The 20,623-nt window shown below is 41.4% G+C and overlaps 1 protein-coding gene across 1 annotated transcript in view; it reads right to left on the bottom strand.

Annotated features, from left to right (window-relative positions):
• Positions 1-597: 597 nt before the first annotated feature.
• PRTG (protogenin) overlaps positions 598-20,623 on the bottom strand; it is a 76,270-nt gene continuing 56,244 nt past the window's right edge. Inside the window, 9 exon segments of the mRNA XM_040077493.1 lie at positions 598-906; positions 1,938-2,042; positions 2,995-3,160; positions 4,085-4,205; positions 4,757-4,939; positions 8,620-8,790; positions 9,557-9,684; positions 11,323-11,509; positions 12,047-12,142. Coding sequence (XP_039933427.1) covers positions 598-906; positions 1,938-2,042; positions 2,995-3,160; positions 4,085-4,205; positions 4,757-4,939; positions 8,620-8,790; positions 9,557-9,684; positions 11,323-11,509; positions 12,047-12,142 — 1,466 coding nt within the window.

Below are 20,623 nucleotides of genomic sequence, written 5' to 3'. Positions count from 1 at the left end.
CTCCCAGTTTTTAACATACTCTGTGTCAACCACATGAAATCATGACATTTTATACTCTGAGGTTTCCTTCTTTTAAAGACAGAGCTTCAGCTAAACAATCTTGTCCACCAACCTATACAACTCCCTGATCACTGAGTACATGCACACACGCACACACACACACTCTACACAACTGAGGAGAGGGGGAATGAAAACAAAAAACCCAAAATAAAACAACGCTACTAGGAAGTATCATCGGTTCCATAGCTGAGACCAACTAGAACACAAATGAGGTAAAGCAGTCGTCATTCAGAGTTCACCTCTCGGCAAACTGAGGTAGATAGTCAGCAAAAGGGCCAACAGCCTTCCCTTTGCTCCAGTGACACATTTTTAACTTTAGTCAGAAATCTTCACTCCTTTCACATTTTTTTTGACCACTGAACATTCAAAATGAGTGAGTTTAAAAAAAATAGGGGGGGGGAAAAAAAAAACCAAACCAAAAAACCACCAACATTCAACAGAACTGTGGATGGCCTGCTAGGTTAGTCAGGTTTTCCACATCGAAACTTTGGCTCCCTGTTCATTGTCCTTCGAACAGCCGCACTGGAGGGTCGGGGCTCAGTTGGGCGCGGCGGGCAGGATCTGCGGAGGGGCGCGGGCAGCGGGGAAGGGCAGCGGGGGCTCCGCGCCTCCGGCCGCCTCCGAGCCCCCGCTGCCCGCGGGGGAGGCTCCCGGCACGGCGGCGAGGTGAATCTCATCGTTGGACTCGTGGGAAAAGCGCCCCGAGTCGCCGGTCTCGTGGCTGCCCTCGCTGTTGGCCGAATGCTCCGTGTCGGGCGCGCCGCCGAAGGGGCCCTGGAAGGCGGGGAGCGGCGCGCCGGGGCCCGGCTGGTACACACACACCGCCCGCACGAACCTCCTCGGGGGCTGCACGGGCACAGAGAAAAGAGCCTCAGAAAAGCTGAGTCATCGGTGGAACTTCTACTGCCCAGAATGCTTCTCTCAGGGCTTTCCTAGAGGAGCTTAAAAATAATCAATCCCAAGTCTTGCTCATACTTTTCCACAGTAGATGAAATAATCCTTCTAGATAAGCATGGCTGAGAAAAAATTATTTCGCTGGAGAGATGCGAGGAGTGTTTTAAAAACACACTTGGTAGAGCTCCCTCCCATGCCCTCATGCATATTCTTTAAGCATTACTCCTTGGGTTATAGCAAATATTTTTCATATAGAGGCATCAGAAATACATAGCTGCTTGTAGAAATATTGTTCAATACAATTTTAAAACATGGATATCAAGACTTTCTAATTCTTAAACACACCAGAGCACAATACAAGTTAAAATGCGGTGAAGAACGGTTATATACTCCACAGGTGTGAATTAGAATAGTAATGTTCCAGATTTAGTTTAACACTTCAGTTTTAAATTGCTCTTTTTCTCAGCCAAATAGCAAATATGTCCAGACCAACAATTTCAGAAGCCAGATAGTTCTATTCAGGTTCTCAATTTTCTCAGTACTTTGGGTATATTATCTAGTTTCCCTCATTCGTTTCTCTTCAGCCAAAAAAAATTTAGCTGCCAGGGTAGGAAAGGATTCTATTTTAATAGTATTTTTATTTGTAAATACATATCTAATTTGTATTTATGCAGAGTCTCTGCAGAAGTAGTTCATGCAGTGCAAAGTACACAGAAATCTTTCTGCTCACAGATACAAAGGCAAAGGAAGTGAGCAATCAGTAAGTGCTAGAGTCCCAGTGTCCTGACAACAGCATCTGCCAGAAAATGGAATTTCTGTAAGATTGGTGAGATAGAACACCATCAACCTTACACAACTGAAATGATCCAATTAATCCTAAGACCACTAAATATGTTTTTCCATAAACAGGAAACTATGTATCTTCCTTTTCAAAGAGGGTATTACAGTAAAGAGTGTGCATCTCTGCCCATTAGAGCAATTACCTCCTCAGTCTTTGCCTTCTTAGCATCCTGGAAGAACAGCCACCTTTTCTTGCCATTAGTCTTTGTGACAGGCCCATAGCTGTTAATAATCAGATCAGATCCTCCCTACAACAGAGGAGGATGCAGACATTTATTTTAATAAAGTAAATTTCTAAGATATTTGAAAATATTTTTCTATTCCTACCTATTGGTTCCATACTGAAAATGAAGACAAATTAATCCTCAGCAGCGAGTCATGTATTTGTGGTCTGGTACCCATCTGCTCAAGACAAGTCAAGAACAGACCCACTAAATCTGGCAAGCTTTCTGTCCAAACCCAAAGCTGCAATACCGCAGGCACACAGCAAAATATTCCAGCTCCTGCTCCTGCTCCAGTCCTTAGAATGTGGTCATTCATAGGCAGTGTCTGTGCCTCCCCTGGGTCCATTTCCCTTTCTCAGCTCTCACACACATCCTCAGGGAGCAGCTGCACTCAAGTTTGCAGTGTGAACAGAACAAGCCTGAACCCAGTATGTCTGCACGTGAAAGAAAGGCCACTGTGGTGGTGTCACTGGACTCCTGGACTGAAGGTTCTGCACATCATCATTTATAATTTGACTGAGTATGAGTTTATAAACTGCAATACTGTCTTACCAGTAAATCTATGGAAAAATAACACTTTCCTTAACACCTGCTTAGTGCCATGGCTGACTGGACTGTGCACAGGCACTGACAAGGTGCTGACAAGGACTCTCACTTATCTCCTGGGACCAGCTGAGGCCACTGAGCAGCCCTGAGTCTGTGGAGCCTTTATCCTTGGAGGCTGTGCCAGGGCCAAACTCTGCAATCTGCAGAATACAGTCAAAGACAAATGTACTCAACCAGATCTCCAGCTGAACTTTCAGATAAGTCTTGAAAATTTGAGCCTGGATTGCCAACTTTGTGCTTGTCTTATTAATAAAACAGCCTCCTGGAGGTTTGTAGGATATATATTTTACTTTTGATAAGGACTCTGGTGTTATAACAATGAATTCTAAAGAAAGATTTCTGACCCGGGAGCTAATAAAACTCACGGTACCTTAGCATCAATGAAGTTGTTTCCCACTATCATTGGCAATAAGGATTCTTCATTCTCTGCAATTCCTTCAATATTCTTCTCCACCTCATTAGGACTGGCTAATGAGATGCTGGTACGTGACAGCTGGTCAGTGCTTTGCTGCACAGGCTTAGGAGCAGATGCTTTCCTACACAATGTTAAGGAGGAATAAAATTGTCCCACAGGAATACAATACAAAAAAAACTCAAGGATAAACTTCAAAGCTATTATTAATCAAGTAATCCTGGTATATTCTTGGCATTTACATTTTGTTATATGATACTCCTAACTCCCTTGGAATTTAAATGTTATTGCTTGTGATAAAAATAACATCTGCTTCCAGTTAATCATACACAGTAGGCTACAAGCTTATGTGCAGACAGGAATTGTCATGATTAGTAATATTACTTGGAGGAAGTAACCACTAATGACATTAAGACCTTTCTACCATAATACACAGAGACTATTTCCCAATCCTTTTTTTTTTCCTGCATGTAAGCTAAAAAGCCCTTGTTGCTTTTCAGAGAGTTTTTTAATTTATTATTTCAAGTGACTTGTATTATTTCTGAACCCAAGAGTCACTGGGCCAGTTTATACCCTCTAGCACCTCATGGCAGACACAGATTGTGGCTTGCACCACTGCAAAGAAACTGCATCATGAGTCTGCTTTAAAATCTGCATCACAGAACTCCTTGATGACAGAGTTTCTGTCCTCCAGCAGCACCAAGGGGTTAAAGCCTCGCAAGCCAGGTGTGGGCAGGCTGGAGGGTTCAGCAGGAGGAGCAGATGATGAACAGCAGCAGGTTTCTCTAACCCAAAACGGGGTTTAGCTGGAAACATGCCTCATACTGAATCGTCAAAGCATCCCCACTGACTCACTCTGTGGGTTCTTCCTCCTTTTCACTGGAGGAGCGGCTCAGGTAGAGTAGGAAGAGCCAACAAAGTGCTTTGTTTCCAACACTGGTAGAAACAGGTGAAGAGACTTCAGAGAACTTAGCACTCTTGGAGGAGAAGACATGACCGAGAGTGAGTGCACTGAAAAAGAGCTCAGTCTTCGAGAACAAAAACATACCTGGCTTTACTGCGATAAATTAAGATCAGGATGCAGATAAGGATGCAGGTCAAGGCTATGCAAACCCCAACAACAATGCCAGTCATTGATTTCTGGTCCAGATGGTAATAGTCAGAATAAGCTGTATCAAAAAGGAACACAGAAAGGCTCAGTAAATAACAAGAGTTAACCCCTGCTCCCTGTCAGGAAATTAATAGGGTTACAGTTACAACCACAGAGACAAATGCTTCCTTCTAATGAGATTTCCAGGCCTTCTCTCTCATACATCTTTATACTTTCGAAAATAAAACTTGAAGACCAGAGGAGTGTCTGGTCAGTGCAGTCCTGGGAAGGGAGAAAGAGGACAGACCAGTGCCACTGGTATCTCAAGCCAGATAAAGGACTCAAAGAAATACTTTAAAAGACTGGCTGCAAAGTTACTGATGTAAAATTCAAACCACTTATGTATTCTCATTTGAAAGGCAAATTTTCATTTCTGAGCAAGAGAATTAGACCAGTTCTGGGTTCAACTGAGATAAAATTTCCAAAACTGCTTCATTTAGAAGAAGAAAATGCTACACTGTTAGGACTGCCTCACATAAAACAATGGTTTACCCAGAAAGTGGTTCCAGCTAAAACAAACAGGGATCTTTTCTCCCCAGTACTTGTGACAGAGTAATCATTGCTACTGACTTGTGGAATCTCCAGAATCCAAGCGTTTAGGTCTCTGGTTAGCCTCTGATGTCTCCTTTGGCAGGACAGCAAATTCCACTGCATTTGAGAAGGGTCCTTCTCCCACTTCATTGGAGGCTGCTATTTTAACCAAGTAGATGTTTCCTGCTGCAAGGTTTTCCAGCAAAGCCATGGTCATCGCTCCTATGAAAAGATACAATAAACAGTTCCAGTTTGACAAAATTCTGGGAAAAGACTCAGATTTAGACATTGGGACCTACACTTCTTTTCCAACAGCACCTCTAAATCTTGCTCGAGGATTGTGATCACTTTGATACATTCCACCCTGCACATACAAGCTACAGAATGAACAGAACACTGGGCTTGCCTTCTCATCCCCTGTCTCCTTTCTCTCCATTCTATTTGAACATAGGACACTGTGAAGTGTCAGTATAGTTCAAAACCAAGATTCAAGTATTGGCTGTGGCACACAGCATGCCAACCCTAAATCTAGCACAGCTGCACTTCAGCGTGACAGCTTTTATGTTGTGATCACATCTGTGAGGAGACGCACCCAGCGTTAACCAGGCTCTCAGGCAGAGAAACCAGAACGTTAAACCTCTCTCACACACAACTCTCACACTTGTGCCTCTCCTCCACCTCCTGCACCCTGAACGTGAATGAAAATTGACAGAACAAAGGAATCCAGATTCAGTGTATCAGACTTCAGGTCCAGCTAAATGAACAGAACAGCTCTGCAAGAGTACCTTACACCATGATTTAAAAATAAAATTAAACCTTATTTAGACCTGTGTAGGCTTCCTTGATTACTGTGCATCTAAGCTGTGCTACTAAGAATATAACAGAAAATGTCTTTTTCATTTGCTAGGGATTCATTTCCTAAAGTCCCTGAAGGCAGGAAAAAAGATTAAGAACATAAATAGGATTCACTAGCATTGTCCTTAGACAGGCAAAACTCCCATCAAAGTCAAGGAGAGCTTTGCCTGCCCACGGACTGCAACTACTGCTTAGAATTCCAATTCATTTCTAAAATGCCTGTGTTTCTTGCTACCATAGAAATATGCTGCTTTTATTTCCCTAACAGTGGCACTAAATTTAAATGAAATTTAGTTACAGCACTAAAAATTAAATAAATTAAATAAATTAAATAAATTAATTAAAATTAAATTTAGTTACAGCACTACATCTATCTCTTTGCTTTCACATATTCCATTTACTTTCTCAGACTTAAGTCAATATTTTAACTTTTTAAATCAGTTTGAGAAGTCAAAATTTATAGCATCCTGGGAGCCTATAAAATGCAAGGTTATTTTGTTGACAGAAAAGATTATACATTTAGCAAAAAGGAAGCTACTTCAAAAGCTATTTCAGTTCTTCCATAAAAAACCATTAGCTGAAAGTATTTGAAGTAAAATGTGAGGTATCTGTAACCAAAGCAGCTGTAATATTTAGCACCAGCAAAGGTGAAAGGTCACATTTCAGTGTCACAGGCTCCTTGCCAGCGGCTCCTTTCCAATCTGCTGCATTGCTAAAGCAAGGGAGCACTTGGTACTGATTTACTGCACACCAAGTGTGCAAGGGCTGGGACTTCTGATCCACTTGAGGAGAACTGGGGAAGAAGGGGTGGTGGCTGGAAGATAACTCACATCATGAATCAGCACCAAAATGCAGTTATGTTTGCTGGTTTTGCCAGGCCTAACACAAGCTCAGTCAAATTAGGGGGTGGATTGGGAGAAAGTTCCCTGCATAAACTGAAAAAGCCCATGTTAGGACTTCTATAAGCTGCAAGATTGGTTTGTGGTTTTTTGGTTTGGTGGTTTTTTTAATTTTTTTTTTTTTTCTGGAGGTATGAGAATGCAATAGAGTCAAGATTTCACAAATCTTCTGCAGAACAAGTTTAGCATCAAGACAAAACAATGCTATTTATTGCAGACGGTTAACTGATCTAATCAGAATAAATGTATTAAAAAACCCAAACCCTGCTTCTGCCTCAAATTACCCATGAAAGGACTGTCACAGGACTGATCATGGTATTTGCCCAGTTTTATCTCTACATACTAATTTCCTTTCACAGGCTTTTTTATCTATACTTTAACTAAGACCATAACAGATTGTCCTAGATGCGTCAAGATGCCTGAATCCCACACCATGCCTCAAGCCTTAATATATCTGTCAAAATGCAAAATTTGTGGCTCTAACATTGATGGGTACGGTAATACACTGAAATTTATAGCTCTCTGTTTGCTCATTCCCTCCAACACTTCCAGTATGGGAATACATGAAAATGTTTACTGTTATTGCCATCCTGTCATCCCAAATCTCTGGTGAAATACTATCAGAGATGCTGCTCAGCTTCACAGGCACAACTGAGCTGAACCGTGTATCTGAAAGCAATTCAGCCACTTTGCTGCATGCAGCAAATACAGTGTATCACCAACAGAATGGCAAGAGTTAGTCTTCAAATATAAGCTCTCCGTGAATTTAAATCTGCTGGGTTTTTTATTGAGTAAAAAATCAACAGTCAAATTGTCCTTTAATATAACAATATCACTGTTTCTTCCAACAATTTAGTTGGACAACTTTATTTAAATTACTGTTTCATTGAACAATTTTAGTAGTGAAAACCCAGGGGCTCAGTCTTCCCCTGTAGTTAGACCTGACTGATATTTCAGAGACTAGTTGTTTTTCACAAATTTAGTTTAATAGTCATTTTCCTGTTACTCTTCACAGCTGCCCATTCTCTTTGAGGCCAGCCTGACAAACACCATTGTGCTGCAGCAGACAAAGTGGCACTGCCACCTTTCAGAGGGGCTCTTGGTCCTTTGTCCTCTCTTCAAGAGCAGCATGAAGAAAGCTCTGAACTAGAACAGCTCACTCTCTGTGATGGTGAAATGAATTGTCCTCTGTGACAGCACATTCATTGAGTTTTTAGAATTATCTCCACAGAAAATTCACAGCCTCACTCTCTGCTGACAACTTAGCTTCCAGGCAGGTGACAAAACAGAGGAACAAAACAGTAACTCTTCCAGGGCCATCCTCTTAAACAGACTCAAGCACATGACTTTACTCTGGAACACTGAGCCTTCCCCTCTGCTTTGAGACATTATTAGAACATTATCTGTTCTGAACTACCTCTGTCTATTTTGACTATCAATGGAACAATAAATGCCTTTTACCCTTTTTTCTGACTGCAGTCGAAATCTTGATTCAGCTCTTCAAATCCCAGTATTATTCAGAGAAGTGCCTACAAAAATTTATACTATCTCTACATTTAATCACAGAGATGTGACTGCAGTTCACATAAGCATACCCAAGGTACTGTGAGATTAGCTGGGGCTCAGCAGTAGAATAGAGCCAGAGAGTTAAATTGAATTTGCAGAGTGATTTACTGGGAGTAGGAGAAAGTTCATTAAGCAAACTGAGCTAACTGGATTGGCAGTGATCGACAGAAACATATAAACCCACACAGCCACATTTAAACATTTATTTCTGGAGAGCAAGGCATCTCAGAGACTTCAGATTTGAAAGAGTGCATTTACAAAATGAAACCATCACAATCATGGTTACAACAGAACTAAGATGGATGTAATTGGATTTACGGGACATTTTGGTTTACGTGCACACACTGAGCGCCAAAGTAACACAGAGAGCCCCTTCTCCCCTCACCTTCTGAATATGAACTTGTTTTTTAATACATCTTCCCATGGCAGTAATTCTAAACTAATTGGAACTTTCATGTGAACATTTATATGAATTTATTTCATAATTCATAGCAGTGTAGTCCAAGGTTGCTGAAAATGACAAAGCATCTCATAAGCAGCATCACTGTTTGTCCAGACCACAGGTTCATGATTTTAGTTTACCTTCTCTGTGCAACACTTGCCATTCCCCAGCAATCCAAGACTTCCTGGATGCATAGAGGATAGTGTACCGTGTAACAACCGTTTCAGGACCGTCAGGTGGCTTCCAGGAAACCAAAGCAGTATTATCCTCTATCAAAGTCACCTTCACTCCTACTGGAGGGCCAGATGGTGCTGTGAGAACAGTAACACAATGCTATTAGGCTAACCCAATTTACATGCAATTAAATTGCTCAGAAAGGAACTGATGTGCAGCCCTAATGGCTACTGCTACATCCCAGAAACCACACTGGAACAAACACATACTGCTCCTCAGAGACACTCTCCTGTGGACTCTGAGCCGCTCAAGAGCTTAGACTCTGTAAAAGCAAGTTTCACATTTTTCCCTCAACTCCAGAAAGAAATAGTTACTGGCAAGCCCCCACTATTTCATTATCCTGTGAACCAGCACCTCCCAAACATTGCTTTGGTGAGAACATGAAACTGCAGGTGTGGATTTTCCCCCACCAAGCTGTCAGTAAATCAAACCAGCAGCTGAGGCAGTAGACGTGTAATATTCTTACAGTTTCCAAAACTTCTGGGGTTTAAAATATGTTTTTATAAATGCCTATGAATCAGCCAGGCCTCTTCAATACATACATATGTTAAAGTTTTTATTCAAGTTATTTCTATTCGGTGGCTGCCAGTAGTGAAAACATCACACTTTATACAAAAATCAATGCTGATTTAGTGTGGATTTTGAAAAAGAAGTTCACAGTTCCAAAACAGGGATTTCCCTGCTAGCATTTTCTATCTCTCACCAAGAAGAGCACTATCTGTGTCTCAGAGGAAAGCATTTCCCTCTCCTACACACAGCTTAAAATTAATAAGCACTTTTCCAGGCCATTTGGCTTACAGAATGTTCCTTTTAGACCAGAGAGTCCCTCTGGTGGTTCCTTACCTTCAGGGAGGGTAGTGTGGTAGACTACAGGACTCCAAGGGCTGGAGAGCTGGTCCACGTGCAATCGAACTGCAAATTCATACATGGTTTTTGGCTCAAGACCTTGAACTAACATGTGAGTCTCTGACCTGGACAGGTGAAGGAATAAAATACATTAAACAGCAGCAGTTGACTTGAAGATCCCCAAATCAGATGTCACAGTCTCCTGAGCAGATTCCCACAGTCGGTTCAACACAGGACGAACCAGCCCAAGTGCAGACACGTGGCACATCTGCGCTGCCCACCTGGAAACGCAATTGTACCAGCCCCGGAGCTCTCAGGAGGATGTTATGTCTGCTGTCAATCGATGCGAGCTCAAGTTTTTATAAATGTTGTTTGAACAGCTGACACACAAACAATATTATTGACTGGATCACCAGCAAGTACCCCAAACTCAGCTCTTCCCACACTTGTCCACAGGACACCGCTTGGAGCTGGAGTAACAAACTGCAGCCAGCACCACAGCTGAGAAGGCACGTGCTTCTGCCCTTGGATCTGCTTCCCAGTTCACACACAGAGGCTATATGGGCAACGTCCCCTTCCACTTGGGCCCTCCACACCTCACGTTTAGGGGATGAATATGAATGCTCTTTACTCATCTGGCAGCAATATTTAGTAATATATTAATTGCAGAATTGATTCTATTAATTATAATACTGCAGTTTAAATTTGGTCACTAAGTCAATTGTAGACATTTCACTTTATTTTGATTCTGGGGCAGAGGGAAATCTTTCATATATGCCAGGGTTAATTCTGGATGAAAATACCCCAATCAAGATTAAATCTCAATTTAAAATGGTCTTACTCTGCACATATTGCTTTATTAAATCTCATTTAATATTTTCATCTTCTGTACCGCAGGGGCAGTAACCAGTACTTGCAACAGCCTCATCCTGTCACAAAAAGCAGCACTCATTGCTATGCTCCACACTGCACACTAAGAACTTTACATGGTGATTATACTGTGCCTAATCGTTAAGACGGGTGTTATACAGCAGCAGATGTGCTCTTGGAAGAAAAAACCATGAATATAAGGATGGAAACTATTTAAGACAGCATTTTTCTTATTTAGAGGCTTGAGTAAACTGAAGTTTTGAGGGAGCTACACACATGGATTCCCTTCCAGCCCTCAGCATGGAGCAGTGTTCTGCTCCCACACCACTTGGGCAGAGGCTGAGCAGCAGCCCAAGGCAGGCTCCCTTCCCTGGGCAGCCATTCTGTGCCTCCTGCATTGCTTCTCTGCAAAGCAAACAATCCCACTCACCTTTCCCCTGGCAGGGTGTCACACACACCCGGGAACATGGCATCCCCACAATGAAATGCTCAGCCCCTCAAAAATTCTCATTCTCAGTCTTAAAATCAGACACTGGACTAAGTCCCATCTTTGCCCAGACAACTACCTACAAAATAGGTATGGTCTTTTGTATAGTTGAAAAAGAGCTTAAAATTAAATTCAACCCAGATAGCTAAAAAGACATTAAAAAACCAAGAGCTAACCCAATGATCCAACACAAGGGTCACTGGTAGAGAATGAATCTGTTCTATGAATCTATCTCAAAAAACCCAAGAAACTTAACTAGCAGCCAATGGGCAAAACACACAGTCCTCTGAGGGAAATAGAAGTTGTTGCTAGTAAAAGAAAATTAAAAGAGAGCAGGAGGAGTAGAAATGGAGTGGGAAGGACGTGGAACTGGCAATCCAAGAGTCCTGAGCTGCGCTGCACTCACGTTTGGAGGTAGAGAACCAGGGAAGCGTTCTGCAGCCCCACGGGGTTGCAGCGCACCGTGTAGTTGATGAGCTGAGCAGAGGTGAAGGCAGGCTTTCCCCAGTGAAGGAAGATGGAAGATGAGGTGTTAGCTCTGGCATAGAGGTGGTGAGGAGGCGGCGGCGGCGGCACCATGCGATCGCGGACAGCTGTTCAAAACAAAATAGGAGCGGGGATTATTGACTGCACTCCATACACATACTGGTTACGTTAAGAGGTCTGAGCCCACAGTTCAGATACAAATCTGCCCTAACCCAGCATTACCTGGTATTCAGAGCCAGGAATCTAGTTAAAGCTATTAGAGATCTCTCCTAACCCAATACCTGTCCTGCATGATTTCTGCAATCCCACTTGTTGATTCAAAAATGAAGTCAATGAAGTCAAAACTATCAGCAGAGACAAGGAAAAGAGATAAATCTCTCATAAGATACAGGCACATCATGTTAGATGATACAGATGGTTCAGCAAGGGAGGGAAATGTGCTTGGGCTGTCTTGTTTCTTCAACTGCGCTGCATGAGCACTGTCTCAGTTGCAGGATGACTAAGGCAGTATTTGTCACTGATAGGATCTTTCTTGGTCCCTGTTTTACACTGAATTAATTGATTATTTAAAAGTTAAAAACACAGAGCTGCTGGAACCCTGAAACATCTCGACTCTCAATAAATCCTTCATTTACAACACTTACAGACACATCCTGGAGTGCTGACTGTCTGGTCAGCCTGATAACCTTCTTCCATACTGTTATATGCCAGCAGCCTTACATGATACTTTCTTCTAGGATCTGCAGAAAGAGCAAAGGAATAATTAAGCTCAAGAATAATTTTTTTATAAAAAAAAATAAATAATTAAAAAAGGATACTTGGACTTCTACAGATAGTGAGACAAATTGATGCTCCTGAAAGTTTGTTTCAAAACTTGTTTGCTACAAACAGTGGACTGATGGACAGGCTGGATGCCTGGAAGCCTGTCTTTTCTCCAGCCCTCCAAATTCCTCCAATTCTTTGCCCAGAAGCAGTCAGTCATCTCCCAGTCTCACTTACAATAGCCTAAAGCAAAGGTCTGTGGCAGAATCAATGGGAGTAGGAAAAAGACCACATTTCTATCTGTACCAAAGCCACACCTTCACAGCTACAGAGCTAGATTTAATAGCACAAGTCAGCATATTGGAAGTGTTTTCAGACCTTTAATAAAGATTTGTTAAAACAAACAGCAGGAGGTCCACAGAGACCAACATTTGTTTCTGGATATACAAGCTGCATGGAAGCAGGGCAGTCAGAGCGATGGCAAGACAGCACCCAGCAAAGAAATGGGAAATGTTTTGGTTCCAGGCTTTGAAGGAGATAAACTGTGAAACAACAGGGATTGTTAATAATGCTTTGACTAGGAAACTCTGCCTCCATATGTTTTCTTGACATCTGGTTCCGGCACTCCTAGAGGGTCACCATTCCAAGCTGGAAGGATCTCCCCACACCTTTTCTCTGCCCACACATTTGGGTGGCCACATTTTGGGTTGCTCCTTCTCCGTTCTGTTGATGATATGCTGCCCTTGGTCCAAGTGAAAAATTGCTACAGAGAAATGAGTTAGGAAGGGGTCTGGAGCTCTCTAAGTGGTGATGGTGTGGAGCACCCACAGGAGGTCAAGGGCAGGCACCAGTGCGGTTGCTCTGCTTCCTGCAGCCACTCCCTTGCAACTGCATTTGCAACCAACCCCCTGCACACAACAATGAGTTGCAGGGCAGCATTTGATACCAACTCATATGAGCTAAACCTCACCCCAGCACTGATGCAGGTACTGGGATATTCTCCTCTTCTAAGGACATGAACCTATTTCTTTTAGTTAAGATTTTCAGAGGGTTCAGAGGGTATATAACTGTGCTGATCTTGTTCATGTCTTTTTTCCTTGCTCTAAGATATCATAATATTATCCCTTCCCAAAATAAGCTCTTCCCATTCTCCTTTTAGCTGAGATTTGTTGTGACCTCTCATGAAATAAGCAGGAACACAAAGTCCTGACATTTCTCGACCAGAACAGGACTGTTTCCATCAGATCGTTGGCTCCCTCTGCAGTCACTGCACCAGCAACACCACCTGAACAAAAGGATTGGATGTTTCTGTAAAGATAGCAGAGTAATTTCCTAATAATGCCCTTTATAAAATCTTTTCGTATTTATTTTGAAATAAACACTCTTTTTGTGCTGTAGTTACCCATACCAGCTGTAAAGGAGATATCACTAGGTAGAGTTAACATCTCTATGTATTTTATGTTTATTTTTGAAGGGTTATTTTACCAAAATCTAAATATAGGTTCAATAGCAAAAGGGAGCCTGTATTTGGATTATTATATTTGAAGTATTTCTTTGATGTGTTTGACCTTAATGGTAGAAAAGGCAAGAGGAAGCCATTCCCATTTTTTGAAGACTTTAACATCACAAGCAGACAATGTAAATACCAAAATGTACAAGAAAAAAAAGAAAAAAAAGACAGAAACCATGTCTTTTAAATTAGAGTAGAATTCTCATTTGCTTTTAAGGGTTTTTTTTTACTTTACAATAGCACTTTTACAATAGAGGACATCAGTTGTTCCTAGGCAACAAATTACAAATCAGAAAAAAGGAGATGGATGAAAACACACAGAATAATCTTAAGCATGTGATAAAAGAAAATATGGAGTTCTAACAGTGAAAATTCAGAAAAATAGTAAGATGCTATACGTAAAAATTTGCAACATTGTTAAAAAACTGTAAAAATGCAAGGTGAATTTAAGAACACTGGGCACAACCAAAAGGATAAATGATAAAAATCCTTCAAAAGTCCCAAGTGATTTGAATCAAGTGATAATCAAGTCACGAGGTCTTGTTGAGGAATGTTACAGCACGTATCTCAGAAAAGCAGAACCAAACACCTTCCCAGGCCTCTTAACCCGTGGTGGGAATACACACATCAGTGAAGTATTCTAAAACAAAGGCAAAATTACACCAGAGGCCATCGAGACACCTTTAACACCTCCCTAGGACTGTGCTTTGGGGCTGCTCTAGCAAGTCCCCTGTGCAGAGCTGAGCAGCCCTGGAGCTGCCCGTGTGTCCCTGCATTTCCACAGGACACACAGGCACAGCCATCCATCAGCCTGCCCTTTGAAAGTGCTCACCCACAACTGAGCATCCTCACTGTGAAATGAAGGAGGGCCGAGCTCTAGTGCCCTGCTGAGCTGAATGAGGAGCCTGGGAGGTCTGTTTAACCTCACCGCACTTTTTTTTTAACTGAATTCCTCATTAACACTTGACTGAGGAGAAAAGGAAGAATAATGTGATGTGGAAGAAAGGCAAGAAAATCTAACTCCCACAAAACATTCAAATATCTTGGAGAAAACCACATTTTAAAATATTACTTCAAGTATTCTTAAGCTTTACGTGTAGAAGTAGTCTGAATATTGAATGCTATTGAACGCTATTGAATGCTATTCTTCTTACTCCTGTGTAACACAAGAAATATCAAGCCAAATTACCTTTATATAAAAAAACCTTTTGAAAAGTAAAGTCTCGCAACTAGCCCCTACCACCTGAAAAACAGGGTTACTTCCACTTCATGATGTCATGGTTTAGTGGGTAGCTGGACCAGTTCAAGCCAAAAGCGATGTCAGAATTTTTAAGCTGTTGCACATGAGGGCATCTATGGTTAAACCCATCTGCAACTGAAATAGCAACTGAGGAGGGAGGAGTACGTTATGTACTGGTCTGGGAAAGCTACAGTCATCTAAAAAGGAGAATAGAAAAGAATTAAAGACAGTGTACTGAGCAGCAATAGAAATTGCTGTGAAACTCACTTCACCGAGTACACACATAACCTCAGGAAAGACCAGTTCAAAACACCACCAGGATGCAGATCCACGTGGATCGTTTTGTTCACCATGTGCCAAACACAGCAACCAAAGCTCTGCCAAAGACCTGCCTCAGTTCCAACACTTATTTGCTCACTATTTGTTTTATGAGGTAGTAAGTAATATTTTTGGTCTGAAGTAGCCTTTGTTTAGGACATTTTTTACAATTTTACATTTCATTTATATGCTGATGATATGGTTTACTCCTCAGTGGCAATCCCAACACACAGCTGGCGCAAACACTTTCATCTCACAGTTCTTTAGCTGGATCAAACACTCAAAGCCAAACATATCCGTAGAGAGAAAACAAACTTCAGGAGCTTCATCTTTAACCAGCACAGGTATCTGGAGTAGTTTACACATAAATCATTGATAAAAGGCTGGGGATGGCATGGCCACCTGGGGGCTGACAGTCTCCAATCCAGTGTGCACCATCCATGCACAGGAGGCTTGGAGGAAGCAGTCGTGCTCATAACAGACCCAGGAGTAACACAACTCTCCACAGAAAATCCCTGCTCCTCAGAAACAAAGCAAGTGCAGAGATTTACTCAGCCCACTCAACATAAATTCAGCTTGAGTAAAAGATTTCAAGATTTCATCTCTGCATTTTCAAAATCTCTTTGAATAACTGGTAACACTGAGTTGTTTCAACTAATTCTCTTGCCATTGCCAGCATTTGTGTAGAGGTTGAAGGCTTGTTCCCAGTCCTGAGGTGAACAGGAACAATTCTGTAGCCTATTTACCAACTGGCAGAATTTTTTAAAGTTAATTTGTTTCTGTTAAATGTCATTTGGGGGTTTTTATGCTGTTGGTATTAGATTGTTTTAAAACTGTCACAGCACCTACAGGTCTTTAATAGGCATTTTTATTGTTATTACTTAAATCAGCTGGTGGAAAGGACAAAAAATCTACACTGTTTGTACAATTCAGGGGGTTGGCAGTGATGCTGATAGCAACACACTAAAGCTAATTTATGAAATTTTATTACAAGAGCGCCTCTGGAGCACACAGAGATTTTCTTTAAAGACATCACAGAGTGGATATGATAAGTTGGAGTAGCTTGACACAGTTCAAGGGATCTGCTGCACGCACCTTTTTTGTGTAACCAAAACCTAGTGGCATTAAGAACACAAGAATAACTTCCATCCGAGACACAAATTTTGCTTCTGGTAACAGTACTCCTATAAAATAAGAGTAGGAAAAAGTATCTTATGTCTTCTGTTTATGCCTCATTTTGATTAACTTCAAATATCAAAATAGATACTGTCCCCCAAAAAATCCCCACAGGTTTGCAATTTATGTCAGATCAGCCTCATCTTCCTGTGGCGGTTTTTGTAGGTAGGTCACTGCTCCCTGGTGATATTCCTGGAATCCCACATCCTGTCATTCACTCTCCCAAAAAATTTGCAGTGAGTCCTGCAGATCCAACAGTAGGTCTTTCAGCAGAGAGACACATGGGGGAGCCTTGTCTTCGTTTTGTGAGTCTGTGAATGGGTTCTACACCTCGGAGTAAAACTAGAGCAAAATTAAATACTGCAAGTATGAGAAAAAAATTAAGCTGAACTATAATTTAAAACCTGGATAGTAACTTGCAAAAACATAAAACATTACAGTAGCCAGATTTCAGTAAGAATTCAAATGACAATGATTTATTGGTGTATTTTACTGTCTTACTCCATCCCTGAGATATAATCTTAGAGATTATATTTAGCTTGTCAGAAAGCAGACAGGAAGGTGACAGCAGATTCTTCCAGAAAAATACTACAGTGCACTCAGATTTTCCAACCTGGTTTGGTGAAAACTCATTTAATTTCCCAGCACGGAGGGAGAACCAGAGCTGTTTATCTGTCTGGATGTGAGAAACAGAGAAACTGCAAAAATATCACAAAGAATCGTGACTTGACTTATTAGCAGTTCTGTTGCTCAACACTTCATTGGAACATCTACATTTTACTGCACCAGCTTGAAATTATTCAGTATTCTTTACTCCTGCCATCAGCCTTGCTTTTATGTAAATGTTCCAGTTCTCTTTCAGGAAAGGGATAACTTGCAACTACAAAACAGCTGTCAGTCAGAAATATTCATATTCAGATACTCCCATTTTCTTTTCCAACACTTCAGATTTTGGTACGTTCAAATCACGTCTATTTATTGGTTAAACACGGATTAAATATTCAGAGCCTGGTTTTCAAAGCCTGGGATAATATAAATGGTCTGGTAAAAATATACACAGTGGTAGGCAGAAGCAACTCGAGGTTCCCTGCTTTGAAGCCATTTCCCCAGTGATAAAGGTGGCATGGGGAGAGGAAGTTTCATTCCATCTGCTGGAGTTATACCTCACCGCAGCCAGGTGGTGTCCTCATGCACTTCCAATGGACACAGCTGGAAAAACGGGAGGCATCAAAGATTAAACGCCTGTATTCGCAGTTAAACAACTAAAACCAGAAACGTGCTTCTGATCGCTTTGCAGCTGGTGAAGCACTTTATAGTGCAGTTACCTCATTCTTAAATTACCAAGATTGCACAGACCAAACTTTCAGAAAAAATTATAAGATAATAAAGTCACTTCCACATTCACAGGAATAAAAACTCTATTTTCAATACTGTATTACATTACTAAAATTCTCTAAGACTAAAGCAGCACGACACTAACAACACAGCCAATGAAAAATCCTAATCAATGTACAATTCCATCCTCCCTTCTCAAAAGAATACAGAGAAATAAAAATGTCCTGATTACATATTAACACTATCTTCAAATCAGTTTATCCCATTCAGATTTTGATAATTTGCGTTCATACAATTCTTCTGTTCTAGGTAAATTTACAGCATTAGCGATAAGTGCAAAACCTGTAACAGCAGGTTTTATGTATTGTACACACGAGACACACTCTGGGTAGCTGCTCATTCAGCTAAAGCTCATATTGAATAAAATATCAGGAGTCCTAAACCAAAAGTGTTAGAAAGTGTTTGGCGATATCAACACAGCCAAAATTTTGGCTTTCTGGCAAATGCTTCAGAGAAAGCATCTGTTTACAGGCTACTTAGCCAAGGTTACAAGAGAGTGTAATATTGCAACCCCTAAAAGCCCTGTCATTGTTTCTTTCAGCTGCTGCATGTTTGTGAAGCTCTGAAGGCCTTGAAAGGAGCCAGAGCAGAGCCAACAGGTCAGGGCTAGATAAAATTAAGAAAGAATCCGAGGTCAGACCATGAAAGAACTTCTTTTTTTTTTCCACCCCTCCAGAACAGTGAGTCCACCTCCAGCAGCCTTTCATTCAGTCCTGATAAGAAGAGACAGCACCCCACAATCTGGATTTCAGACATTTTAAGTCCTCTTTGGGGGGAGGAAGAGATAGGGAAGATGAAAGAAAATGGACATTTTACTATCATCTACTGTTGGAACACACTATCATGCCTGTTTTGAACATCCCCGTTTTTCAGCAATTTAAAAGGAAAATAATGATAGGAATTAAATTACTGGGGGCTTTGCTCTTGTTTCCAAAAGAATTGGAACAGCCCTAAATTTCTAGAGGGAAAAAAAAAAAAAAAAAGTTTGGTGTCTTGGGGTTTTGAGCCAAGTTCAGTGACTAAAAACCTAGAATTAACTTCCTAAGCTACAGCCAGTATGGCAATTCTAACAGCTGGGGAAAGAGATAAGAAAAATATTTCAACTTTATTCTAGCCTGCATACAGAATTTAAAATAATACTTTTTCCCTATGAGTTAAAAGTATCAAACCCACAGTAGGCTGAAAAAATAGTTGTTCTAAGGACAAAACTTCTGTGCCCAAATGTCCATTTTTAATTTACTCTTTTGTGCTGCTGGATTTTTTGTGTAACCTACAGGTCCATTGTTGGGTAGTGGTCTGGCTGGAGAGCTCATTGGTCTGGTTTGCCAGGGTGACTGTGCTGCCCCCAAGCCCATCCCTTCAACACAATAAACTCCAGATAATTATTCAGAGAAGAGGCCAGCAGCATGGGCTGCTCTGACATGGGGTCACGGCCTTTGACACCGAATCTGGGGCTAGCCAAAGTCTGCTCCAAGCAACAGAGGTCCAGGGGAATTATTAAGGGGGAAGGGTGGGAAAGGAAGAGCACTGAGAAATACTATCCTTAAAAATGTACTTTTGAAGCAAAGCAATGTAAATACAGCAGAAACTTATTAGGAAAATAAGCAAATATATTTCAAATGTACCATAGGAAAAGGACAGAGAGAAGTGCATCAAACCAAACAGAAACATAAAGCTGGGAGGCAGGAGGATGATACAGACTCAGGTTTGTTGCCCTCTAAAGCATGTATTCCCTCTCAGATCTTCAGTACTGGATTTTATTTCACTTTTCTAAAAAATGCCCTTTTACCTTATTTATACATATCATTGAACAATTATACGCAGCTAAGCAGCTCTGCTCTATTGCAGTTTTTAAAAACTTGTTGAAGCTCTGGTATGCAATTTCTAAGCATTATTACTAGCTTCAAAGAATAATATTTAATTTCTTTTAAATGAGTTGGAATTGTAATTGGTTGCACAACTTAATTGATCACATTTTAAATTACCACCTCTTAATATCACATTAGAATAGTTTGAGTAGTTACAAATCACCAATATTTTATATCTCATGACTTCTTTTTCAAATTAAAGGTAACTTTAAACATTTAGATGGAACAAAGACTGTCTGTGATACTCGCGTTTTCCTTTGCAAACTAAATAACTGAAGTAGAAACCAAGCGATTTGTTCTTTGTACAACATTGTAAAAGTTTATTTTGGTAGAAACTGGAACATGTGACACATGAATTGATCCAGCCAAACAGTCTGGCCTTCCACGGCTTTGGATGGCTCTCGCTTATTTGTCTAAATCTGAAAAGGGTCTGTATCCCTTTTGTAGCTTTGTGCTCTCCCCTCCGAGGGCCCCAGGACAAACAACACCTCGCACCCCCTTGCAGTAAAAACATCACCTCTCCTGCTGCCCGCCACCAGCAAGAGCGGCTTCGTGCAAACCGGCGCTGGGGGAGGGCTGGCGGGGCAGCGTGGGCTCCGGCACACAGCGGTTCGGCCTCTTGGAGCCCATGCAAATAAGAACTACCTAAAGGTCTCTAATCTTGATAAAGTAAGTGAAGCAAGTCCCAAGGAGTGTAAGTTTTCCCGATTTCCTCACGGGTGCAGGACGTTCCCACCGTGCTGTAAGATCTGCCATCAGGCCCTGTGTTTCCCCTGCATTTCAGAGAGCTGTTAAATCGCACGAGCAAAAAGCTCTCTTCCAATATTATTCTAACAACGCTCTCTAAACCGGCAGACACCCTTATGTTAACTAGCCTGGCTCACCGTTTTCAAAGTGAGCCCTCAAAAGCTAACTTGAAAGCAATACCAGAGGCCTGGACAAACACCTAATT

This window comes from Hirundo rustica, chromosome 13 (assembly GCF_015227805.2).
Source record: "Hirundo rustica isolate bHirRus1 chromosome 13, bHirRus1.pri.v3, whole genome shotgun sequence".
In the NCBI taxonomy this organism is placed as follows: domain Eukaryota; kingdom Metazoa; phylum Chordata; class Aves; order Passeriformes; family Hirundinidae; genus Hirundo; species Hirundo rustica.
This window is presented reverse-complemented; position numbering and strand designations above follow the sequence as displayed.